The 26620-nt window shown below is 50.4% G+C and overlaps 1 protein-coding gene across 1 annotated transcript in view; it reads right to left on the reverse strand.

Moving 5' to 3' along the window:
- The window catches only part of Antxr1 (ANTXR cell adhesion molecule 1), a 190325-nt gene that overhangs the window by 18890 nt on the left and 144815 nt on the right, over positions 1-26620 (reverse strand). The window contains exon 17 of the mRNA XM_051154860.1: positions 25298-25378. Coding sequence (XP_051010817.1) covers positions 25298-25378 — 81 coding nt within the window. The remainder of the gene's footprint in view (positions 1-25297; positions 25379-26620) is intronic.

Raw genomic sequence — 26620 nt, forward strand, 5'->3', positions numbered from 1 at the left:
TCACTTTAGAAAAAAAACTTAGCTATTAAGACTGTTTTTCTTTGTCATGTGCTCATTGTGATGTCTCATGAGGCTGTGGCCTTTGTCTAACCTGGCTTGGTCCATGACCTCCTCTTCGGGTCAGGCTTAGGGGAGATGATCTTGAGTTGTATCGGGTGTCTTCCCTGTGTAGCTTTGTTGTCGCCTCCATCTGTGTAATAATGAAGTGACAGAGGCAGAGCTTCTCTCTCCGGGTTGGCAAGTTAGCAGGAAGGAAACTTCCCAAATGAAAGAAGAAACGTGTAGGGACGTGTGGAGGGGTGTGGAAGGGTGCAGGCAGGAGAGCGGCACACTCCCCAGAGGAACCCAGTGTCACTTAAACAAGGGCGCTGGTTCTGAGGAAGACATGGTGCTTCCTCAGCTCTGCTGATGTACACATTGCTGGTCACATAAGACTGTGAACGTCTTTCCCTGCTATCCTTGCATCCTTAAAGTGACTCAAGTCCTGGGCCACATCCCAACCTATCAAGCTCTGCAAGGACTGGACGCCAGTTCATATCAGCCCTAAGAAAAAGTCAGCTTTCCTTTCCTCTCCCCTGCCTCCTCCCTTCTTTGATGTTTGTTTGTTTGTTTCCGAGACAGAGTTTCTCTGTGTATCCCTGGCTGTCCTTGGCTCTCTCTATAGACCAGGCTGGCCTTCAACTCACAGAGATCCATCTGCCTCTGCCTTCTGAATGCTGGGGTTAATGGGATGCACCACTAGGCCGCCTTGAACTCACTATGTAGCTGAGGATGACCTTGAACCTCAGATCTTCCTGCCTCTACCTCTTGAGGGCTGAGATCAAGGTGTGTGCTACAAGTTTTGTTTATGTAGTTCTGGAGATGGGATCAGAGTCTCAAGAATATTAGGCAGGCGCTTTACCTACTGAGCATGCCCGAGGCCCTGGAGAGCCAGCCAGGTCTCCAGGCTGTGGAACACGCTAACAGAGCCAGGCTCTTTCTGAAAGTCAGTCACAAAGACTTCCTTGGAATACACAGTGGACCCCTTTTTCCTCATGTTTGAGCATGAGGGTAGAACCAGTTATAAAAAGTGACTACGAACTGAGGGTTCAACACAATGCAGCCTCGTGGAAGGTTCTGGACCATGCAGACGTGTCAAAGTCCCACTATCCCAGAGTTCAGAGTGTCCTCCTTAACCAGGATACTCTGTGTCTATGCAGGTCACACGCCCTGTTCAGACGCCTAGGTATTGGGCCTGACACCTGTGACCTGACCTTCTGTACCCATTTCCTCACTGCAGTCAACTCATGGTCATTTGTCACCTCATCTGGCTGCTGAGAATTCTTCTTGATCCTAGCATAGCCTTCCAAACAGAGATGTGTTTGTTCAAAAGAATGTGCCCCAGAGTTGTAACTAGAGTGTTGTCACCATTGTTTCAGAGAACAAGAAGCCATAACCTTATAGTGGGGACACATGGGGACAGTGATGGCCTGCCACACAGGCGTTAGCATCTCGGAAAACATCGCAGTCTACTCAAGACCACTGAAGAAATAGTGAGCATGGAATCTTGGCCCCGTCTGCCAAAAGCATTACCTCACATGTTCTGTCACTGGGTCAAGACTGTAAACTAAACGAAGACTGAGCTTCATACCAAACCTCCAAGCCCCGCCCTCTTGGGAGGCCTTTCTGTAAGGAGATGACCAGAGCCCAGAGGAGGGCTAAATTGGTGGCAAGATGCGACTGTCTCTGTGAGACCTAGCTGCAAAAGTGAGGGTGGACACCGACACAGCCATGGCAGAGAAGCCTGTGTGTCTCCATGTGAGCAGTGTGCCCACATCCTCTCTTGGTCTGGAACCTTCTCCCAGCCACCAGAGTCTAACTCAGACATCAGCTGCCCTGATCTAAAGCTGCAAGTGTGAGCTCGTATCTTCTTTCTTCTCTCTCTTTCAGTGACCACTTCTTTCACCAAAGAAAAACAACTAAGGGCATCAAAATGGTTAAGGAAGGAAGAGGAAAGAAAGCCTGGTGTTCACTGCTCAGCCACGGATAAGGCTTGAAAACCCTGCATCTGTCCCACATTGCCCTAGGCCCCTCGTTTCCAGCTGGCAGAGTGGAAATCCGAATTTTTTCCCTCAGGAAAAATGTCAATGACTCCCTCAGGATCTCTCTCTTTCCTAAACTGATCCGTAAACAGAACTAAGGATGCACTTTTATTTCAGTTGTAGAGTCTCCTTTGTTTGCTTGGTTTTGTTTTTTGTTTTGTTTTTCTGAGACAGGGTTTCTCTGTGTAGTCTTGGCTGTCCTGGACTTGCTTTGTAGACAAGGCTGGCCTTGAACTCACAGCGATCCACCTGCCTTTGCCTCCCAGAGTGCGCTACCGCACCCGGCTCTTTGCTCCTATGTTAAAGGTTGAATTGTTGGGCTGGAAAAATGGCTCAGTTAAGATCACTGGTTGCTCTTCCGGAGGATCTAGGTTTGATTCCTTACACCCATGTGATAGTTCATAACTGTATTCAGATAGTTCCAGGGTATCCATCTGATGCGCTCTTTCGGCCTCTGTGGGCACCAGACATGCACATGGTACACAGAAATACATGCAGGCAAAAAAAAAAAAAAAAAAAAAAAAAAAAAAAAAAAAATCACCTGTCACACAGGTATGTGGTTTGCTCTATGTGGCATTTGACTATATTGCAGGTGTATACAATTGCACAGCTGCTTTTGAAAGACAGAAAGTGACTATTCCCCCTCAGTTCTGGTCCTCTAGTCAGAGGGACCCTGAGTAGGCTTTGGTGCACCGGCTGCTGTTAGGAGCAGGTCTAAGAGCCCCATACTCCTGAAAAGAGTGGCTTCGCACATGTTCCTACTTCTTGGCGAATAAATACTGCCCAGGTCTTTTCTGAGACACTCATTTTATTTCTGCTCTCTTTGTGGGTGTGCACATGCCTGTGTTAAGTACATGTGCATGTGTGTGCGTGTGGAGACCAGGGGTTAATTCGAGGCGTCTTCCCCTTTTCTTGTCCACTTTTTATTTATTTATTTATTTTTGAGACAGGGTACTCACTCTGTCTGGAATTGGCCAGTTCAGCTCTACCGTCTGGCCACAGAGCGCCACGGATTCTCATCTCTGCTGTGACACGGGTTCCAGGGCTCATCACACTGCTGTCATGCTTTGACACGGCAGCTTCCAGGGCTCGGGTCCGCACGCTTGTGCAATGAGCACTTTACTGACTGGGCACCTCGCAGCCTCATTTAAGTTCTTTAAGTGACACTTTATTTAACAGGCCTTCCTTTTGCCAAGGCAGTTAGTTCTTACCCACAGTGCCTAGTGTATTGAATAAAATCACACATATGTGCAATAGCCGGAGTCCTCCCGTGTGATGTGGGAGCACGGGGATCCGTTCTTTAGTCTCATAGCTAGCTGGGGCAGCCTCTTAACGGTCCCCCTTCAGCAGACAACGAAACAACGGGCTCTGTCATTAACACACAGCAGGAGAGGGACTGTGTTGCGCACATGCATTTTCAGATATACATTTAACTTATGCCAAAAATACGGAATGCATGTTCTGAAAAATTGTTTTAAAGAGGTTAAGAATAAAGCATCCATGCATGTTTTAAGAACAATGGCTTGGGGCCTTTATGATGTCTCAGTGGGCGAAGGCGCTTGAGAACTAGAACTCCATGCTGGGAGTCTCTGCAGTGGAAGAAAGGAGCTAACTCCCGCAGACTATCCTCTGACTTCCACAGGCTGCTGTGTATTGCATGTGTGTGTACACACACACACACACACACACACACACACGCATGCACACACGAAAGCACGCACATGCACACAGTAATACATAAATGGTAAAAGAAAACAATGGCTCCAATACATAGCAGCATACACTACAAAGAGGCCCTGTATGTTCTGTTTGCAATCTGTCATTTTGCTGGTGCCAGGGGTTTCGAAGCAGGAAGGTTCGCGGCACTGACCGCCGCGCACAGGAGGACTCCGTGACTGTTTTGCCTGCCCGCACCCTGCTCACTTTCCCTCCTCCAGGTGCTGATGGCAGCGCTTGGTTGGTGAGAAAGGGCTTCCGGAGGACGCTGCTGCAGAACCATCTGCTCATTTCCCGCCCCACCCCCGCCCCCGCCTCCGGCATAGCCTTGTCTCGAGACCCTCCTGCATAACCGAGTTGAGCCACCAAGGAGATAGTTTTAGGCACGACCTGAAGGTTTCTCTGAGGCTGTGGCGTGGTTGGGGGTCCCCACGGGAATATCTGTTACATTTGGGTGCCGTTCGATAGGCGAAACAATAACACGCACGGGCCGAACGAGACCTCGCGCTAGTCGGCTGTGCCCATTTAGGAACCCGGCGCACTCTAACTCTAGGCTTAACGAAACGCAAGCGGATACTGTCTATAGTTTAAGACAACTTCTCTCCAACAAAAATTTCCTTCTCGTGTCTGGCTTTTGTTTTCAGCAGTTAAAAGCCTGTTCGGAAAACCACCCCGGGTTGGGCTGGTGAGATGTTCAGTGGGCCAGGCCACTTGCTGCAGAACACAGTGTTTGAGCCCCATGGCAGAAGGAGAGAACCAACTCCCATAGGCTGTCTTCTGGTCTCTACTTTTGCTCTGCGGCATAGGTGTGCCCCCCCCCAATACACATATACCAGGGTGCTTAGTGAAGGGCTCAAGATACTAGACAAAGAAATCCTGTGGTGGAGTCTGGGTGAAAGCTATTCCTTTCTCGGCAGCTCTGGCCACAGCTGGACCGCAGGGCTGGCTTTGGACTCCAGTGGTGGTGACACTTGGTTAGAGGGTGCCTGCCACATGGGAGCACAGCGTGAGGGGCGGATTCAAAGGCTCCCTGAACACAACTGTAGTTAGGAATAAAAGGCAGCTCTGGCGACTCAGTTGATGAAGTACCCTGAAGGCAGTGTGGGGCAGCCACTTCCTGTTCTGGCCTGCACCAAGAGCAGCTGTGTGATGCCTTGTCAGGACACCCCGCTGAGAATTGGTGCCGTTCCCCAAGGTGGCCACCACAGCCAAGAGAGCTTTGGACAAACTCGAAGCTTCTCAGAATGGGGACCTGAGCACAGACTTCCTCTGAACTGCTTGCTAAAGGCAGCTAGGTGTCAAAGCCCCAACCTACACTGTGCTCGGGGTGAGCAACAGAGTCTGATCCTTAGAACAAGGAAGGTGTACACAAGAGTCTGTCACCACACTGAGCTCAAGGTGAAGGGCTGATGCCTACACAGAGATGGAGGGAGCAGGAGGTCCTGTTGAGGAAAGCTCCACTCTTAGCCAGTTGGTTAAGAGAATGAGATGCTTTAGTTTCTTTCCCATGTGTGCACAGTTGTGCATGTGTGCGCATGCTTGTGTGTGTGTGCGCACGCATGTATTATTGTCTTTTAAAAGTGTATCTCTGAGCTGGGCATGTCGGCACATGCCTGGAATCCCAACACTCAGGGAGGCAGAGGCACGCAGATCTCTGTGACTTTGAGGCTAGCCTGGTCTACGAGGCGAGTCCAGGACAGCCTAGGCTACACAGAGAAACCCTGTCTCAAAAAAAAAAAAAAAAAAAGCATCTCTCTGTGTGTATGTCTGTGCATCACATGTGTGAATGCCATCAGACTTCAGAAGAAGGCATTGGATCCCCTGGACCTGGAGTTACAGGCAGTTGCGTGCCACCACGGAGGTGCCAGGAACCGAACCTGGGTCTTCGGCAAGAACAGCAAGTGCTCTTAACAGCTGAGCCATCTCTGCAGGCCCTTGTCATTTTCTTTCTGCTAGGCAACAGGATGCCAGCTAGGTCCCAGGCCTAGCTTCTCTCCTAGGAGGCTCTCTATATAAAAGAAGTCCTTCTAGTCATGACAAGGGCTCATGGCCCATCATTAGTCATTCACATTGGGAATGAATAGAAACTCAAGGCCAGGAGCATCAGGACAGGGTAAGGACCAGGCTGGCGGGGGGAGGTGCCTGTCATAGCCAGGGAGGAGGCTGTGCTGTTGGGTCTTACTGCGCTTTGCTCGCATGCAATATGTGTTTGTATTTATGTATGCAACCTTTGTACCACAGCATGAGGAGACCCGAGAACTGCTTTCTGGTGTGGAGACAGAGTGGCTGTCAAGGCTCCTGGCTTGTTTGAACTGGACTAGGGCCTTCCAACCTTGGCCACCATTTATTACACTTTTCCTGCCCTGAGGGGGGCCCCCCACCTTAATTAGAAGCTGAGTATAGGTGGGGCAGGAGAGTTAACAGGCTGCAGGGGGTTCTGCTGAGTGTAACACCGTGTGTTACAGAGACCCAGATGCTTTTGCCTCTGGAGCTGCTTTCCTGGCTATTGGGTTTCCATTCTCCATAGGACTCCAGACTCCTGCTGGAAGATGGTCAGGCCTAGGGCAGGGTGTGGCTGGCGCCCTTTCTGGTCCAGGCCCAGATCATCCAGCCAGGAGTAGGTACTTAAGGAAAAAGCAACCCCGCCACACCCACCCAGGTTACTGCCTAGCATCCAGCCAGGAGAGCTGAGTTCTCCAGAGTTCTCTGATGGCCTGAGGCCATGGCAACACTGGAATGGTTGCTGTCATAGGGCAGTCAGTGCCAGCTCCCTGCTGACATATCTTTAACATGAGAATATGAAAGGATTTGAAAAAAAATTTTTTAACTGAAAAAGAACTCCCAAGGATCCCCTCAGTCAAAGCCTTAAAAAACAAAAAACAAATTGGCTCCAGGAATCATATCAGAACATCTAAAGCTCACTGCATCGAAAAGGCCTGGGATAACATTTTTGCATTTTCCACACAAGGGCTGTCTTCTTCATGGTGGGTTTGCAGTGTTCAGTGGCACCTGCTACTGCCTCTCTGAGAATAGAGACCTCAGGAGAGAGAGAGAGAGAGAGAGAGAGAGAGAGAGAGAGAGAGAGAGAGAGAGAGAGAGAGAGAGAGAGAGAGAGAGAGAGATGTGAGCTGGGTGGGGGGGGGGGTGGAGAGGCAAGAGACAAGGTGGGTTTGTCCTTTTATATAGTCCTGGGCAGGCGGATGCCCAGTGGCAGGTAGGCAATGACATCACAGGTTGCTAGGCAGACTGGGGCAGTATAGTAACAGGGGTATCCCTCTACAACTTTGCATCTGACCCTGGGCTGCAGATTCACAGTACTGGAGACAGACAACCTCTCAAAATTCTTTTTCTATGAGAGCCCAAGCTGTCTAAGGATGAGAGTCTTTTCTGCGTGCATTTCGGTACCTAGAAAAGTAACCCATTTGTGTACCCATAAATGTCCCCCTTACACGTGGGCCTCCATCCATGCCTGCTCTGCTTTCTCTCGCTCCACAGGAGTGGGTGGATGAGGTCACTTCCTCACAGTAACAAGCATGCAGCTATGCATGAGACACCGTGTAAGCACTTCCTGTACAGAACTGTGTCGAATCCCCGAAGCTCTCCCATGAGCTCATCTCTCAGGATCAGAGAGGTGATGGCGCGAGTGAGGGGGCCGGCTTGATTGTGAAGTGTGTTGTACAGCCACCCTGAGCTCCGCCTGGGGATGGCCGATACGCAATTACATGGAACTGAACTCTCTATGGGAGATCGGCCCATGCTCCTGATAAAACCTAGAAGGACTGAGATGAAAGAGCCATATCTGTGACCTGGACGCTGCCCAGCAGCAAGGCCAGGAGGTCCTGAAACCTTGAGCAATTTTGGTGGGAAGTGCTGACTGGAGTCCTTGGCAAGAGCCTAGACACATTATTAAACAGATGGCTTCTAAGGCCCAAAGACAGGAAATAGTGGTCACCTCCGAGCAAAGGTTTGCAGAGAGAGAGAACTGTGCCAAACCTCATTTTCCCCCCCAAATCTTACTGGATTCCCAGACTGGCTGACAGATGTAGTTTATCTGTACCTCAGCAAACCACTCCATGAGGTTGGTTGCAAAGCATTTTTTAAAGGAAGGGCAATGCTGGGGCTGCACAATTAGCTACACTATACATGGCCTTGGGAAAGTTAAAGAACTGCACTGCCTGGCTAATGTCAGAGTAACCTACCACAATGGGCATTTGTTCTGTGAGCGTTGGGTAAACAGTTGCCCGTGGCATTAAATCTACGGGGAAGTAGTTAGGGGCCCTGTGAAAGGGCTCTTTCTTTGACTCCACTAATGCTTATAGAATAGAGTAGGTGGCCTTGGAGAAGTGGAGAGGACAGTCTACTCTGTCATCAACAAAAACGGCGCATCTACTGCCCATTTTCTCCTGACCTCTGGCTAGTCCTTGATCATGGTGATGGTGGAGGGTGCTCAAAGCCTTCTACTCACAGAATCTGAAAACTCGTGTGTGTGTGTGTGTGTGTGTGTGTGTGTGTGTGTGTGTGTGTGTGTGTGTGTGTATACACATGTATCTATGTGTAAGCATACATTGGCATAGGTGTTCGTGTGCATATAATTATACGGATGTGTGTGTTTATTGTCCACTAAAAACCGGGGGAGCATCATTTATCTGTTTTTCTTACTAGCTGTCTGGTCAAGATTCATTTAAATAAGCATCTTTCTCTTTTGCTCAGATCTGTTTGAAAAACCACAGAATCTGATAATATTTATGACTCCTAGCTCTAAAATCCTACTGATCCCTAACAGTTGTGTGGGAGGGTGACGTGCTAGCAGGAAGCTCTCAAAGCACACTGACCTTACCTTGCATTTCTCTTTACTTTCTTGCCAACCTCTCACAGTGCCCGCCCCTTTGCCCACTGTCTCCTTGCTTGGACCGTGTAGGCCCTTGACATCAGTCTTCCTGTGTCTTGGACTGTGGCTGGTGGAGAGATCTGAATTGTCAAGAAAGAATTATCTGGTAGAGAGGATCTGTTACTGGCACTTGGTTTGTTTGATTTTATTTATTTATTTATTTATTTATTTATTTATTTATTTATTTATTTATTGTTTTTTTCTGAGACAGGCTTTCTCTGTGTAGCCTTGGCTGTCCTGGACTCACTCTGTAGAGCCAGGGAACCCACAGAGATCCGCCTGCCTTCTGGGTCCTGCCTGGCTGTTACTGACACTTTTAAACAATGTGGCCAAGTGAAGGTTTGGAGGAATTACAGGAGGGATGCTATGGTGTCATGGATCCTGCTTAGACCTGGGCTGGAGATGTGGCTCAGTTGTAGAAGGCTTTCTTAGCATGCGTGGAGCCTGAGGTTCAAGCTCCACCACCCCATAAGACAGATGTAGCAGTGTGCACCTTTAACCCCAAACCCCAACACTGGAGGCAGAGTGATGAGGATCAGAAAGCCATCCTGGGCTACATGAGGTCACATGGTCACACACACACACACACACACACACACACACACACACACACACACACACACACACTGTCGCCCCTTGCCTAGGCTCATTGTCTTATTGATAACCATTTTTTAAAGCTCTACTTTGGCTAGGTTCCAGAGATGCAGCAAAAGTTGAATAAAAATTATTTTGGAGGTTGGGGAGTCAGCTCATTGGTAGCACTCTTACTTGGCAAATGCATGACCCTGGGGCAAGAGTAGAGTTCATTTTGTCCAGTGTCTAATGTTTGTAGGTTGAAGACACTGGGCACATCTAGGTGACTGCTAATTCACCATTACAGTGATCATGCAGTGAGTGCCTACTGTATGCTGGGATGCAATATGAATAGGTTGGACCCAAGACCCCAGGAAGCTCACGTCCCAATGTGAACACCTAAGACCTGAGATGAGTGTCATGAATGTAACAGTGGGTGCTTTGACTGGGCTCCGGGACGGAAGATGCAGTAATGAAGGCCAGGTGTGGTGGCACACACCTTTAATCCCAGCAATTGGAAGGCTGAGGCACCCAGATCACTGTGAGTTGGAGGGTAGCCTGGTCTACAAAGTGAGGTCCAGGACAGCCAGAACTATTACACAGAGAAACCCTGCTTCGAACCGCCCACCCCCTCAAAAGATGCACTAATGGGATGCTGAACCAAGGAACTGGCAGCTGGCGCCATGATTCACGACTTCCCTCACTAGGTAAAGGCTGTAAAAGCGGGTAGGGAGGGTCTGCAGAGACAGCAATGCCATGCTGTGCATCTCCACTGGTTCTTCCTCTAGGGGCACAGAGAAGAGATCTGTGGGCTTCACCTCACCCAGGAAGGACTGTCCCTATCCAGTGACTCAGAGCTCTTGGAAATGAGTGCCCTGAAGGGTGGACACAGAGTTTTTCTGAGAAGGTGAGGTAGCCAGTGGGGACAGGGCCAAGGCAGCCACCTGTTTGTTATAAGAGTGACACTTGTGGGCCCAGGTAGGTGGGGGAGAGCATTGGGTGGCACCATGGGTCTATCTAAGAGGCCAGTAAGCAGGGGAGGAGGAGCTTACGGAGCCAGAAGCAAGTGATAGCTTCTGGACTGTGGAGGTGGCCACAAGTAACACTGGGAGGGGGGCATCTGCCCCTCCCCAGGAAACTATATACAGAAGAGTCACAAAGCTCTAACCAGTGCAGGGAAAGAGGCAGCGTTAACTGTGGCCGGCCCATGGCTCAGCTAGCTGGTAAGGACTTTCCACCTACTATCCAGCCCGAAGCAGGAGCAGCTGGCCTCACAGCGCAGACAGCGGCAAGGCTAGGCTAGGAGAGACAGCCTGCCCCATTGGCAGAGGAGCGAAGACTTAACACTGGGCCAAGGCTGAGGTTTTTGTCTCCCTAACAACTGAATACAGACTGCTTGTTAACTGTGGTCTTGCAAGTAGGTGGTGTAATGCTTGGGCTGATCCTGCTTCTAACTGGGAGAAGAATCTGTCTGGATGAATTAAGTGTATAAGGCACAAACAAAAACAAGGTTATATTTTGTTTGTACCACAAATTAACACTGTGTGTGTGTGTGTGTGTGTGCACACGAGCATGCATATGACTAAATGCACAAGCCTATGAAGGCCAGAACACCTCTATGCTTTCCACCTTATTTTTGGGGACAGTTTTTGTGTTTTGTTTTGTTTTGCTTTTCACTGAGGCCAGAGCTCACCAATCTGGCTATCCTGGTTGGCTAGAGGGCCCCGGGGGAACTCCTGTCTCCACCCCTCCCCTCCTGATGCTATGGTTACAGACACAAGCTGTCTGGTGTGGCTTTTTATGAGAGTGCTGAGGACTCAGGTCCTCATCCTTCCTTGCACAGCAAGCCTTTTACCCATTGAGCTATCTGTCACCCCGGGCCCTGGCTAAGTGCGTGTGATTTTGGACTACGCCGGGAGTGGGGTAGGGTAGGGTAGGGTGGGGTGGGGGGAGTGAGTGAGGAGAGTTGGAATTGAGTTGGCCTTTCTTTGTGCTCTGTCCCAGCCTCCGCTGCTGCTGTTCACTGCTGGCGTCTGAGTTGTGGCCGCTGCACGGCAGCTCGTAAAGCTTACGGGGAATATGGATCAGAACTCAGGCCCCTGGCACCCAAGCCCTAGCTCTTTCCACGAACTGAATTTGGAAGAGTGACTTAGGTGTTCTTCTGACAGCCTGAAGTGGAATCTATGCATATGCATGAAAGAAATACATCTGGGCTCTTAACGGAAGAAAGAAGTCAGGGGCCCGCCCAGCTCGTGCCTCCATAGGACCAGCTTTTCCAGGGTGGAACCCTGGCAGGGTCCCGGCCTGTGCAGAAGGTAACCACGTCAACACACATGTCAACTGCACTTGTGCAGAGAAGAGGTCCTCCTGGGGATGTGTCTTTAGTCTTGTTGACAGCATGCGTTTGGTTTGCATTTTTAAAAACTAAATGAACAGGGATAAAAGTCTGGTCCCTTCGGGAACTCATGCTTGTTGAAAGGGGCGGCCATCTGTATGGCTCAGCAGCATGAAGCTGGTGTGGGAACACTTCTTGTGCCTCCGTCTCCGGCGGCTGGCCATCTGGCTGAGGAGGAGGCTGCGGACTGCCCAGCCAGCCCCGAGAGGCAGCACTCCAGGCAGCCACGTAGGCACACTCTGGCCCAAATTGCTTTGGGCCTCTGCTCTGAGAAAGGCAGACCTAGGCTTTAGTCTTTTGCAGCAGCAGCTCTCAAGCTGATTTCTTTGTATTCCTCAGGGAATTACTTTTTAACAGCCAGCACTACTGTCGACTGTATGCTATACTGCTTATAAAACCCACAAAAAAATCAATACCTGGGATATTCTCATAATAGTACAGATATTTATATATTTATCAAAGAGCAGCCAGTACATTGAGGGGCATGGTCTAGCATACCCACCCATTAGAGCTGGTGCGCTGCAAATGATTCCTGCCCATCAGCGGAGCGCTGCATGAGGCCAGCTTTGCGCTGGGCCGCAGAACTGGCTGGTTCTATGAGGACAAAGAACTTCTTGGGCTTTTTCTCTCACAAAGCAGTGAAACCCGCCTTCCCCAGACTCTGCCTCCCCGGCTACACTTGGCAGAAGTTTGTTGTCTAAGGTCCTGACACCTCTTTCTCCTTGTCAGACATGTTTTCTTCTCCTCTTCCTCCTTCCGTCTTTCCCCATTCTCTCCCTTCTCTGCCTTAACAAAGATCTTTCTGGATGATGCCATGTTCCAGATGTCTGAGACAGAAAGGGTAGAAGTTTCCTCCAACCCTAAACCAGTGTGACCTGAGGACAGATCTGAGGCACAAACATCTCCAGCTCCTGGACCTGGCCAGCAAAGCTTTTGAGGGAAGAGTGTCAGCAGGAGTCCAGCCAGAGTCAGGAGTCCACAGATCTGAAGGTTGAGGCATGGCCACAGGGGCAGCCTCCCCAGAGCCAAGCTGATAGACTAACTATGGAGTCCAGCGACTGTCAGTGCCTGCCACAGAGCATCACACTGGTGACACTCAGTGAGAACAAATTTGCCTGCTTAGGAAACATTGCATGACTGATTGACTTTCCCTGAAGATCCCAGGACACATCAGCTTATTAAAGCATCTTGAAGGGGAGGGTGGGAGGGAGTGAGGGAGGGAGGGAGGGAGAGAGAGAGAGAGAGAGAGAGAGAGAGAGAGAGAGAGAGAGAGAGAGAGAGAGAGAGAGAGAGAGAGAGAGAGAGAGAGAATGAATCACTCTATTATTCTACTAAGTACCAGAGTTTCTCAAATTTATTTGACACCTAGGAGCAACTGTAGAACAGGTGTTGAACACATCACCTTGTGTGGTCAGACAGTGGGAGCCAGAGATAGACTCAGAGGGAGTGAATGATGCTCACTGATTTGAGGAGTAAAGGCTCCCTGGGGCCCAAGAGAGGAGGGTGTGGATTGGACACAGATGTGCCTCACACCTGCAGCCGCGGCTCATCCCTTCTCCGTTCCAGGAAGAAACTGGCTGTGTTGGCTACAGGCAGAGGGGTGTGAGCCCTCATGCCTTCACAGTGAACTCATCTACAGCCCATGGCTATTACTGAAGCTCAGTGCACAAGCCAAGTAATTGTTTGAGCTGGCCCTAGGAGGGGCTGCAAGTACGTATGTAGCACACGCAGCCTCCACTGCCTGGCAGCCATTTGAGCTGACCCTCCCTGCCCCTGCTTAGCCAAAGCCTGAGCACATGCCTGCAAGGGTAAGCTCCAGCCATGTCTCCTTTCTGTTGACTCTTAAAACAAGGCCTTGGTCTGACCTTAGCTCTTCCTCTACCCATGGGATACCTCTGTTCGCATCTTTCTAGAAAATGATGTATTTTATGTGTGTGAGTGTTTGCCTGCGTGGATGTATGTGTACCATGGCTGGTGCCTGTGGAGGACAGAGAGGGCATCAGATCCCCTGGAAATGGAGCTACAGATGGCTGTGAGCTGCCCTACGTGGGTGTTGGGAACTGATCCAAGGTCTTAGGCAAGAGCATCAAATGCTCTTAACCACTGAGCCATCACTCCATGCCCCTCTCCTCATCTTATTGTCAGTGGAAAGCAACCATGTTATGATACAACATCTAGTTCATAAATACAATTTCCCTCGGTGTCCTCTGCTCAAGAGTCGTGCGCTGTGACTCTGATAACCAGCCCATCTTCCTGCTTGCAGAAATGAGGACAGAAGAACAGAGCCCCTTTGTTTTTATCTCTATGGAGATGATTTTGGGTACCAGAGTATCAGGGTTTATTACAGACACCTTTCTCGAAGTCAATTAAGAGGCCAGTGGCTCCAGGACAAGGATAGTGAGCCTTCCTTCATCCAGCCTGGCTCCAGGCTCCTTCCTCCAGCCTGGCCCCAGGCTCCTTCCTCCAGCCTGGCCCCAGGCTCCTTCCTCCAGTCTGGCCCCAGGCTCCTTCTGCTTTTCAGTGTTCCTAACATGGGATTATTAGATGACCCAGGGGGCTTACAAGACATTCAGGTGTCAAGAGCGGTCAGGTGTCCATCAGTCAGTCTCTCTCCAGTCCTTCCAGAATCCTGCCCTTGCTGGGTGTGTGCTGGCCCGTCACCACTGCCCTTCCCCAGCACCTGTCCAGAATCTTCTCTTGACTTTGGGCTTCCACTCTAGTCTCCTTGCGATTGGTTTTTCCCTTTGTCAACATCCAGGCGAGTCTTTGCAGAACTAGAGTTAAACCACGTTCCTGCTAGCCCTCCACTCTAGAAGCTTCCATGTGCCATAGAGAAAAGGCCACACAGCTGTGCCTGGCTCAGGAGCCCTGCCCACCCTGGCCCCTGCCTTCATCTCTCTGCCCCCTGCACACCTTGCTCTGCTGTCCTTGCATTTCCCCAGCAAGCCACTGTTTCCAGCTTTGCAAGCTTTGCCAGGCGGTCCTGATTGTGACATGGTCAGAGCTCGTCTTTCCTGTTCCCTCTTTAGTGAGGGTTCCTCCGACCACACAGGACAGACATCCCCTCCCTTCCTGCCCAACACTCTGTTCTAATTCTTAGTGCAGCACTTAGCAGCTGGGTGATGCGAACCAGGGGTTGGTCTTCACCGAAGCATCACAACACTCACCAGCATCGATCACTATCGTAAATGCGTAAGAAGCTAGTCCATCTTTTCATTGGCTATAGACGCAAGTTCTAGGACCTTCTGTAGAGCACCCCTCCTCACCTGTAAGAAGGGGATGAGGGTACCTGCATCACAGAGGAAGAAGTGAGGTACTGGAGAACCACCAGCCACGGCCCCCGGACAAACACCACTCAGGTGATAAGTCACATGGAGTTCCTTTCGGCAAAGTGGGGACAGCTGCTTCCTAGGAAAGCTTTAGAAGATGGAATAGAGTACAAGCTCTGGCGGATGTACAAACGCCAAGAGCGGAGCTTTAATATGCTACAAGTGCGTTCTCTGTCACGATGGTGCAGGAAGGGCTTTGGGCTGGGACTACCGAGAGGGTAGGAACTGACCCAGAAAAAGCAAAGCCGCGGCTGACCCAGCGTAACCCTGGGAAGGGAAGATTGCAACGTCTGGAATTCTCCTTGTGTCCACAAAGGATACAGAGCTCAGGGACTCAAAGCCTGATGTGTCACTTAGGCCGTCTGGACCTGTGTCACCCAAAGGAGACATGACGTGGCCACAGCATCGGCTGCCAATGTGGTAGTAGTTACAAGGAGAACGGGAAAAGCTGTACTGAGCTTAATATCTGATATATTTATCTCTGATACTCTACAGTACATTTGCATCCACAGCACGTCACCTCTGACCCAGTAGCCGTGTTTAAGTGGTAGGTGCTACCTGGATGGACAGTTTGACTGTGCTTTGGAGGCATTCAGGATCCACAGTCACACCTTGCTATTCATGACAGTGGAAAGAAAACCACAAGTAGCTTTTATTGCAACTTTAAAACTTTGGAGTGTGTGTGTGTGTGTGTGTGTGTGTGTGTGTGTGTGTGTGAATGTTTGTGTGTTTGTGTGTGTACAGATGTGTGCAGGGACTTGCCATCTGACCCCTGTTATTAGAGACACCGTCTCTCCACACTGACATTTAGACGGCCCCAGCGGGAGGGTACATGGCAAAGCACACACCAGAATCACACGGATTGAGCTGTGTGCAGGTTGGAGCTCAGAGTCAGGGACTACAAATGATGGCTGGTGCAGCTGTTGGAGCCACATCACCCAGGGGCAGCTCACTCAGATGCTGAGCAAGAGTCAGAAATAGATGAGGTGCTTAAGTCTAGGGGAGTGGGAGAGCACCCCCAAAGACTAACTCTTATCACTGCTGGGCTCTGAATGTGACTTCATATTACAATTCATTCTTAGGATCTAGCGTGAGAACAAACTCTGAAAGAAGTCATATTAATAATGGACCCTGATGAAATAGTCAATAGTGGTTATAATTCGGTGTTTTAATAACCTCACACTTGGAGCTCTAGCTGCTCCAGGGGACCTTGTGAGATTCTCTCCTTGCCTTGCCACCAAAGGCAGGGGCTTATAAAGGGGCTGTTACAAAGCCTTGCTCAGAGCAGGAAACACTGTGAGTTATTTCCTCCATGTAGTGTGGGTTGAGTGAAGAGGGAAAATGGATTGTGATCTCTTCCTTTCAGCATTTTCAGGGTGGGACAGTCAGTGTTGTTGAAGACAGGCTACACTGTGCCCTAAAGTACAGGAGGCAGGAAGCGCTCTCTGTGAGCAGAGAGCAGGCAGGTCCTGGAGGTGGGGATTCCATGGAGCGCCGTGGAGCCGAAGGGAGATCAAGGGCCACAGAGAGTGGCTGCTGTCACTTCCCTGTCAGTGCCACCTCTTCCAGCTCCTCTCCCACTTGGGCCTACACACATGCTGTTCTCTCTAGCCAGAAGACTGTCCCCTCCCTCACTGTAAGAAGTCCTTTATGTCCCAGCCAGACGGCCCTTCTCTTTCTAACTCTTGCCTGAGCCCCATGGCTTGGGTTAAATCTCCTTTATTTTATACTCTCAGAGGACCCCAAAGTCTCCTTATGGTATTTACCACTTGGAATTGTGACTCTGTGAACTGCCCTGGCTGTTCTACTGTACATTGCACAAGGCAGGGGCTCTCCTGGTTCCTGCTGTCTTGTGGCAGATCTGCTTGGTCTGGTGCCTGCCAGAGAGGAGCGGCCGGAGAGTTGGTGGTTGAACAAATGGGTGTGCTTATTGTAGACCTTGCTGGTGGTAAAAAAAGAGAGGCCGGGGAGAGGTGGGAACCAGGGAGAGAAAAGAATTGTGGGTAGCCCAGGAGCACAGAAAATGAGAACTGATCCAAGTTTGGGGGATCAGCAAGATGGGCACATGAGACAGGGTATAAAAATGAGAAGGTGCCAGAAGGAAGGAGGACAGGAAGGAGACCCTCTGTCTTCCAGAACTGGTCAGGTGTTTTTTCTCTCAATCCATGAACCCTGATCTCCAAGACTTTTCTCTCCTGCAGTGTGAAGGGAAGATTCCAGAAGGACTGGGCAGTGGGGGACAGCTGGGATCTATTGGCGACACTCTCACCAATGGCCTCTATGATTGGAACAATCCCAAGGCCTTCACTGAACCCCCTATTTCTTATAAGCAAGAGGAAGGAGTGAGGCAGCAGTGGGGACCCTGTGAGTACTTGGGTGACTGGGGGTGTCCCACCACCTCTCTAGCGCTCAATTTCATCACTCCAAAATGAAGGGATGCAAGGTTTGCCAGCCAGACTGAGGGTGAGGTTGAGATGAAGTGGTCATGGGGTCACAAGACAAGACAGGCTGTGTGTGAGGTCCGCAGCGGCCTGGCTCACTCCACAGAGCCAGTTCTGGAAGTCTAACTCCCAAGCCAGGGTTGCCATCTCTGATCCAACCCAACACATTCCGGCTAGGCAGGGCTTCCTGCCAGTGACCCTTCACTGCGACCCCCACCCCACCCCGCCCCAGGACAGCATGGCCCAGATAGGACTTTTCTGTGACATCAGCTGAAGGGTAGGTCCCCGGAACTAAGTTGCCAGACACAAGTATGTTTGAACAAAGTATCAAACTTTCAGAATTACTGTCCTTGGGTGACATTCTTGACCCTAGAATCAAGCCCCCGTTTCCTTCAAGCACAATTTGAATAGGAAGGAAAACAAAACAAAACTAAACTAAATGAAGCATGTTTTTCTGACTCAGTCTCCTTTGTTCTCTGCTAGCGTTTGCATCTCCCCTGTTTGCTCTTTGCAACCTGAAGCTAGAAATCAGCCTTCTGTTGTAGCTGCTGTAGAGATGGAGCTTGAAGCCCAGAGAGGACCTGGGAGGACAGAGAGGAGTGGAGCCTGTGCGTGAGCATCGATGTACGCATGCGCACACACTGGGGGTGGGGTGGGGAGGTGTTGATGTACGCATGCGCACACACTGGGGGTGGGGTGGGGAGGTGTTGATGTACGCATGCGCACACCCTTGGGAAAGGGGAGTTTGAATATAAGGGTTACAACAGAAGAAGCAAGGGAGGGCGACCCGGAGCCCTCAGCGTGCAGTAGCCTTCGCGTTCAGAGATACTCGCCACTGTGGAAGGAACTTGGCACAGAAAATCCCAAGATGGGATATGTTACAGTCAACGCTGGGCTTTTCTGAGGAAAGTGACCTCTGCAGGTTTTGTGCGTGGTCTGTTTTGTTTTGTTTTTTTTTTTTAGCTGTGGGGGAGAGAATGTTTTGATCTTGTTCTTTCTAAACTCAGGACAGTAAGCCAAGAATTCCAAGTACTTGCCTCCCCTTCCAGTGAGACAGAAGGAAAGATTTCCAAGGGTGACAACCCAAGCAATACTCCTGAGAATTTAGCCTCCAGAGGACATCCCAGGCCAAAGTAAATCACGCCCTCTAGGAACAGTTCCTCAGATTTGCATTTTTCTTTCCTTTTTCTTAAATGACCCACTTCTCACAAAAGTTTGTAAGAGTCACGAGCCAGCCGCCGCCTCTGGCAAATCGGACTTTTGTTTCAGATCTGTTAGGATCTCAGGATGCCTGTTTAGTCACAGCCAATGTGGCCTACTGTGCAAGAGAAACGCGGCCTTCACACAAACAACAAGGTTCTCTTTGGCTCTTGTTGTGTTTTGAGACAGAATCCCACTTTGTAGCTCTGACCGTTTTGGCACTCACTTTGTAGACTAGGCTGGCCTCGAACTCGCAGAGATCTACTTTCCTCTGCCTCCCCAGTGCTGGGATCAAAGGTTTGCTCCACTATACCCAGTTTAGATAACACAATTCTATTCATTACTGTTGATTTGAAAGTAGAAAGATAATTCTCAGAAAAAAGTTTGAAAATTGATTATTTCCTCAATCCCCTCCCCTTCCCTTTTTCCACCCCCACTTAAAGGAACAGTGCCTGACCCTGGGGGTTCCAGGTTTAACCTGTTTCTCCTCAAATCTGCTTGGTTCCTCTCCTGCTTAGGGCAGGGGTGAGACTTGCATGTGCCACTCCTTGCACAACCTTGAACTTCTTAGGGCTTCTGAGCTAGATACCTTTCACACCTGGCCTCAGCCCCCACCAACCCCCCATCACGACCCCCTACTCTATCACCCACCGCTGCCGCTGTCCCAATAATCTTCCTCCTGTTCTGCCGCTAGGGACAACACCGGGAGTCCTCAACACTGGTCCTCTGATTTCCACACAGGGGAGTCGCAAACCAGTAACTGTCTCAGCGTCCCCCGCACTCAGGATCAGCCCTTACTGTCACTCGTCCCTCCACTGTGTTCATACCACAGCAATGTACCTTTCCTTCAATACAATTATGAATAACACTCATGTCAGCGGGGAATTGCCACCGTCTCCGGCTGAGGTCCTGTGACCATCGCCCCCACGTGCCTGGCGATCCTCCACTCCACCTGGCATCTCCTTCAAGTCTTACTTGACGCTCTTTGCCCAAGTATCTCTCTCACGCCCCTTCTGAGCTCAGCTGTCACTTTAAGCAGCCACTTTTTGACTCCCCAGCAGACAAGATGCTTTCCTGGGTGTCCCAGCCATATCCCAGAGCCTTTCACACCAGGCTGTGTTTGAGGACCTGCCTGTGTGTCCCCTGCTCCCTATTCAGTGCTCACCACACACTACCCAGCGCTACCCAGGGCTTGGCTCACAGGAGGGGCTGAACTACTGCGTGAGGGCGGGAGCACAGGGACCCCAGTGGATGGTCCAATCCAGAAGCCCTAAATTCACTCTTCAGATCCTCTTCCTTCCAGCTGTGCCTGCAGAGAGGTGAGCACCTGTCCTGAGCCTTAGCTTCAGCCCTGTGATGTCACAGGGGCCCACATCACCACGAATGGCTTTGCGCTCCTGTAACCATTTGCGGTTAGAGCACAGACCATACATCGAACTCCAGATGCCAGAACGGAGTACTGTCCTACTGGGCATCATCAGTGCCCATGCCGGAAATGGGTCCATAGTGGGAGTACAGCAGACGTTCGGTTGAGAGAAAGGAGCCATGAAAAGCATTAGAAATTGGGAAGTGAAGGAAACAATTTAGAAAAGAAAATGGGAAGGTGAAAATTGGAGAATGGAGGCCACAAGAAGAAGAGAAGTAGCAAGCTTCCCCTGTCTGTGCGTGGTTACGGTAGCTCATCCGCTTTGGAGGGAGCAAGCTGAAAACACTCTCAAGGGGACAACCTACCCAGTCCAGTATTCTATTCTCTGTGACAGCGCACAGTGCCCACAAGACCAACCTTGGTCCCTTGTTGCAAACAGCTGTGCAGAAGCCAGCCCTGGGGCTGCAGCTGTGGTTGCTCAACCTCCAGGGCTGGGCTTTGGGTGAGCAGGCATTGTTTACATGCGTTTACGTGTGTGTGTGTGTGTGTGTGTGTGTGTGTGTGTGTGTGTGTGTGTTTCCTCTTCCGATTGCAAGGAGTTCCCAGTCATCAAAACAAGCTCAGAGCGTGCTGTGCGCAGGGAGTAATGGAATGTACCAGCCCCCCTCCTCCCCCATGCCAGATCTGAGGGCAACTGAGGAGCTAAAAAACAAAACAAAGGTCTAGCTCCTTGGATTATCCAGGAGCACGTGAGGGACTGGAGTTCACGCAGGGGCAGAAGGACGGGGAGGGCTGAGGCCGTGGAAAGATGCGCTGACTTCCGTCCACGGAGTCATGAGGTGGGGTTCTCCTCCTTGCGCAAACAACCACAACATCAGCACCAGAATCTAGACTGCCGTCTCTTCCTGGGAGGAAAGGGGCATTGAGATAGAAGGAGACGTCAATGTGCTTCCTCGATACCTAGGATGCTCTTAGGGAAGATACCTGTGTGGACGCAGCTCACGTGTTCTCAGCCCTGCCTGAACCTGTGAGAACCATGCAGGGAGCTCAGACCTTAGCTAGAGCAACTCCACAGAGTCACTGGGGTGGGGCCCATGTGTCAGGCCCTGGAGCCAAGCTGGAAGTCACCGGAACCAGAGACTACATTTATTTCCCAACATTTCCTACCTAACAATGTGTTTGAAATTAGTGTCTAGTCACAGGACTGTCTCCAACTAGGGAGACTTCTTGGCAGTAGACCAAGGCGTATCATTTCCTATTAAACTAGATTAAGATTTCTTGCAACTGGGCCAAAAGGCCGCAGGGAAATATAGGAGGCAATGACTCGGCAGTCAGGTATATATAGAGACATAGTGTTAAAATGCAAGTCTCAGGGTTTGGGGTGGGGGTGGGGCTCTGGTGGCACTGAGTTCAGTCATCTCACTCAAAGTGCGGACCCTAGCCGTATAGCATTAATGTCATCTAGAATCGCCTTGGAAATGTTGATTCCCAGTGTTGCCCATAGAGATTAAGCGGGACACTCCGAGGTGGGGCCCAGCAACCTGTTAAACTTTCAAAGTGGCACAAAGTGAAGGCCACATTTGAGAAGTACTGATTGCTCTAGAAACGTCCATCTGGGCCGGATCTTGGCCTGTTTGTGCACCCGGTTTTACTCTTGTGTGGTAACCGGTAACCGTAGTTAACCTGACTTCAGAAAGTGTCTTTGGAAAAGTCAACCCTAAAACACTCAATAGAAAGGTCCATCAACAGTGCTAAAGAGATGGCTCAGTGGTCGAGAAGACTCATGCTAGCCAGGCGTGGGGGCGCACATCTTCAATCCTAGCACTCGGGGAGGCAGAGGCAGGCAGATCTCAGTGAGTTCAGGGCTAGCCTGGTCTACAAATTGAGGTCAGGACAGCCAGAGCTATACAGAGAAACTCTGTGTCAAAAAAAACAAAAACAAAAACAAACAAAACAAAACCAACCAACAAAAACAAAACAAAACAAAAAACCAAACCAAACCAACAACAACAAAAACCAAACTTGTGCTTGCAGTGGACCTGGGTTCAGTTGCCAGCGTCCATATCAGGCAGCTCACAACGGTCTGTAACTCCAGCTTCACAAGATCTGAAGCTCCTCTGTGGGTGCCCCCAACCCAAGTATAGACACCCCATATACATACACATGAATTAAAAATGAAATGAATCTTAAAAGTGAGTCAAAAGCACTTCGATGCAGATCATCGAAGACAGAGAAAATTAACACCTACGAAACTGTCCCACCCAATGAGCCCCGAATCCATTAGCTATCTCTCCCGAGTCCCATGACTTTGCTGAGGACACTGACCGGAAGGTATTCATGTCGTCAGCTTTCAGGGCCAACACTTGGGAATGCCGATGGCAGCTTCAGTTCTCTGCACACGACTGAGCTGGTGAGGAACTGGACGTGTACCCAAGGGAAGCTGCTCCCCTGTTTTAAAATATTAATCCCCAAAGGAAAAGCACACAGTGAAAGATGGCGCAGTCTCCTTGATGGGAAATTAGGGCAGGGCACTTAGCCGTATGGAAAGTGTACTCCTTGGATATGGTGAGGGCATTGAAAACAGGAGGAACAACACAGTGACTAAGAAATGAACACGGAAATAGCTCTCACGAGACTTAAGGGTTTTTTTTCCTAAGGCTAAACATTCTGAGTTCTTTCAGCCATTTGTCCTCGAAAGATGAGCGAAGTTCCTGAAATCTGAGCTGCCCGCGTGTGCAAGAAGCCTGGGGACGTTCTGCAAAGTGTGCAAGGGTAACTTTATCGTCACGTGTTTCACATGGGCATGGCTTTGGCATGTGCCATGTTGGAAGCATGGGCCTGGCTTTCGGTGCGAATAGGGTAACCATGGAGATGGTGGTGAGGTGCCACCTAACGGAAGTTTGTTACATGGGAAGGAAGGGGAAGCCCAGCAAGCAGAGAAACGGGACCATCTGAAGGTGCCGAGGCAGCATGTTCAGGGTCCAGTGAGTCCCACTGGAGTCTGGAGTTGCCCAGGGGATGAGGGTGAACAGCAGATAGAAGAGAAAAGGAGACTTTTCTCAGTCAACCCAGGTTGCTGGGCCTTCTTAACTACGTCTTGCAAGTCGCAAGTCAGGAACAACACCTTGACAGCTTGGTTTTAGGAAGGGCTGCCCAGTGGCTGTTTGCTGGAAGTGGTGTGGGGTGGGGGTGTGGGGTGTGGGGTAGGGGTATGGGGGTATGGGGGTTGGGGGTGAGGGGGCTGGTGCAAGGAAGAGACACCTGCTCGGGGAACTTTCAGACTGTTTGGATACTTTGAGTCACTGGTTTGCTATCTAAATGGTTCTGTCACTTTCCCTGGGGGGGGGGGGGGATTCAAAAAACCCTGCCTGTGAGCCTCCCCAAAGTTGAAAGAGGGTGTCAGGAGAGGAACAGCCATGCTTGTCTTGAGGGCCTTAGTTAGCTCTGAGGCGAGGGGCTCAAGTTTCCATAGTCCTTTCACTGTGGGCCGGGCCTACAACTGTCTGTTCCTCAAGGTGAGGTGACTGGAGGAGGAAGGAGGACCAGGCAGGGCCTGGGGGTGGGCGTGGGGTGGGGCTGGAGGTAGAGGTGGGGATGGAGAGCTGCCAAGGCTTCATGAGCTCATCACCCTGAAGAAGCAGCTCAGAGTGTGGCTGCGGCTGCAATTAGGTGACGTTTGTTTTTGTTTTTCTTTAGAGGAAAACTCAGAACCTGTGACTCTTGTTCACAGGCACATGGCTAGTTGGAGTGACTTCGAGGTGATGGAAAATGTGGTCAGCCCCATAAATCTTGTACAGTCACCACCGCAGGTCTGACACCGCAGTGTCCTGAGCTAATGCAAAACAAAGCAGGGGAGGCAGATGGCCAGGCCACAGCAGTCCTCTGTGACCTAGAACTCTCAGGCACACCTATGAGGGATTTCTTAGCCTCAGGCACACCCCTAAGAAATTTCTTTGCCTCAGGTAGTTCTGTGGGGCGCTTCTTAGCCTCAGAAACTATGAGCTGCTATGTTAAGTAGGATGAGGTGGAAAAGTTGCAATAACCCTGGTCAGCACAGTTCCCTGGGTCCTGCATAAAAGGAGAGGGTAGCTGAGTGCTAGGGTTCATCAGTCACTCCTGCTTCTGAACTGTGGGTGCCCTGGGACCAGCTGCCTCAAGCCCCTGCTGCCGTGACTCCCCACCACAATGGACTTTAACCTCAAACTGTAAGTTAGAATCATCCTTTCTCTCCTGAGTTGCTATCCACTTATTTACTTCATATATGTGTGGGTGTTAGGCCTCCATGTATGTATGGGCACCACATGTGTGCAGGCCTGGGGCCCACAGAGGCAGGAAGAGGACATCCGTGTTACAGGTGCTGTGAGCAGCTGTGCAGATTCTCTGCAAGAGCAGCCAGGGCTGTAACTGCTGAGCCAGCCCCGGCACTAGGTTGCTTTTGTTGGGCTATTTTATCATAGCAACGGGGAAAACAACTAAGACAAGGTATTATCTTCACCTGTCAGCTGTACTGCCACATGGTTACTGTTACCAAATTTACAAAGATGAAACTCACGTGTTAAGTGACTTCAAGTTCAAGTCTGCAGGACCCAAAAGGAGTCCTAAAGGAGAAACCTTTATTTTGTGTTGGGGCAAATGGACCAAGTTCCCAAGGAAGATGCAGGCTGCCAGAAGCTGAGGGAAGATTTTGTTCTGAGCCTGGCTTTCTCATCTGTGGATCAGAAACCTCCTCTCCCAAGAAGGGACACTATTCATCTTCTCTTGTCCCCATTTGCAAAGCGAAGGCACTAGCTTCCTGGTTTCCAGGGGCACAACCTGTGTAACTCCCCCTAACAGGAGATACTTGAGGTTGGCTCCTGGTGGATCTTGGTCAGCTTAGAAGCCCCATAGAGTCCTGGACAGCTGGACAGTACCTGTGGAGCTCTCTGCGGCCTTCATGACTCTCCTGTGGTGCTTCCTCTGGGTCTCTCCCGTAGCCTGCGTGGATGAGGACCACAGATGCCCCTCTGGAGGCTGCCTGCAGCAGGAGGCCAGCTGGTCCTGCCGCTCACAGCACTCTAGACTTTAAAATCTCAAAGTCTAGGAAGCTAAGCCCGGTGTGGTTTCGGTAAAGCCCTTTCCAGACAAGCAAATTGAAGTAAAGATCCGACAACAACCAGGATTTAAAAAATTAGTATTTGAACTTGTCACCACAGGAAATAATAGCTGGAGCTGTATATGAACAGTTACTCTGGCACTACTAACACAAGGACTGAGAAAGAAGTGTGTGTGTATGTGTGTGTGTGTGTGTGTGACCATTGGCGCATCCTACCGTGTCTCCCGGCTGTGGCCTCATCACGGACACTCGGTCATATCCCTTCCTTAGCAGAACCCACAAGGCATCGAGTTTGCCCTGAAAGAAAACATATAAAAGATTACATGTAAAAAAGCAGCCTGGTGGACAGCCAGTACATAAGAAGAACTTTCCAGGTCTCTCCCATCACGGGAGGAGCACAGCTCTGGTGACATGGGCAAAGTGAGTTAGGGACTCTCCATTCTCTAAGAGCTGAGAACAGTGCTTTCCAGGCGAGCCTGAGGACCTTAGTGCAGATGCCTCCCGCAGGTAAGCCAGCCCAGGGCCCAGGAGGGCACGCTGGTCAGCTGGATAGGCTGATTGGTGTTCTGGGTTCAGCAAGAGACTCTGCCTACACACACACACACACACACACACACACACACACACACACACACACTGTGCACACGCACGCGCAGGGAGGGAATGGCCAGCGAAGCTATAAACCTGGCCCCCAGTCTCTTGAATTTTGCTCTTACATTCCTGCAGCTAGCTATTCCTTCACACCACACAGGAATTCTCTCAATTTCCACTAACCGTGTGGTACCAAAATTAAAGATGATGATGTTGACAACTGTAGGACAATTCCTTGCCCTCTTTGAGGGTAGCGGCGGGGTGCAATAAAAGGCCCCTATATGGAAGTCCAGGGCCAGGCACTCAGCAGCTAGAGAGTGCTCAGTTTATTGTATCTGCACCTCTAAAAGGACTCCTCAGAACCTGTGACTATGTTACTTTATAGGTCAAAAGATGCTTTGTTGATACAACTACTTTATGGAGATGAGGCACCAGCCTGGACCACCCAGGGTGGCCCCTAGGAGACCACACAGGTCCTTCACAATTGGGGACAGGAAGGCCAGGATAAGAAATGTGTCTCTTGACTCACTGAGAGCCCCAAAGCAGGGATGCTGGCTGTAGGGAGGGAGGAGCTCAGGCCTATGAAGTGGAGGCAGCCTCCAGGATCTGGACAAGGAGACAAGAGTCTTAGGATTTTAGCCCAGTGAGACCTGCTGCGGCCTCCCAACCTTCAGAACTGTAAGGTAAGAAATCTGTGCCATCTGGCTTCTTGGTTTCTATAATTTATGTTAACAGTGATAGGAAAGAAAGCCTTGTCACCCAATGCCACATTCTGTGCCTGTCAGCTTGCTGTGTGTCTCTGTTCATTGGAACACCAACTTTGCCAGAGCAATAGTGTTCTGTGCTGTATGCCTATCCCTCAGGGCATGTTGCTAGGTGTTGAATGACCCATGGGTGCTAGGTGCTGGGTGCTGAATGACCATGGGTGCTAGGTGCTGGGTGCTGAAT

Source organism: Acomys russatus, chromosome 13, assembly GCF_903995435.1.
Source record: "Acomys russatus chromosome 13, mAcoRus1.1, whole genome shotgun sequence".
NCBI lineage: Eukaryota > Metazoa > Chordata > Mammalia > Rodentia > Muridae > Acomys > Acomys russatus.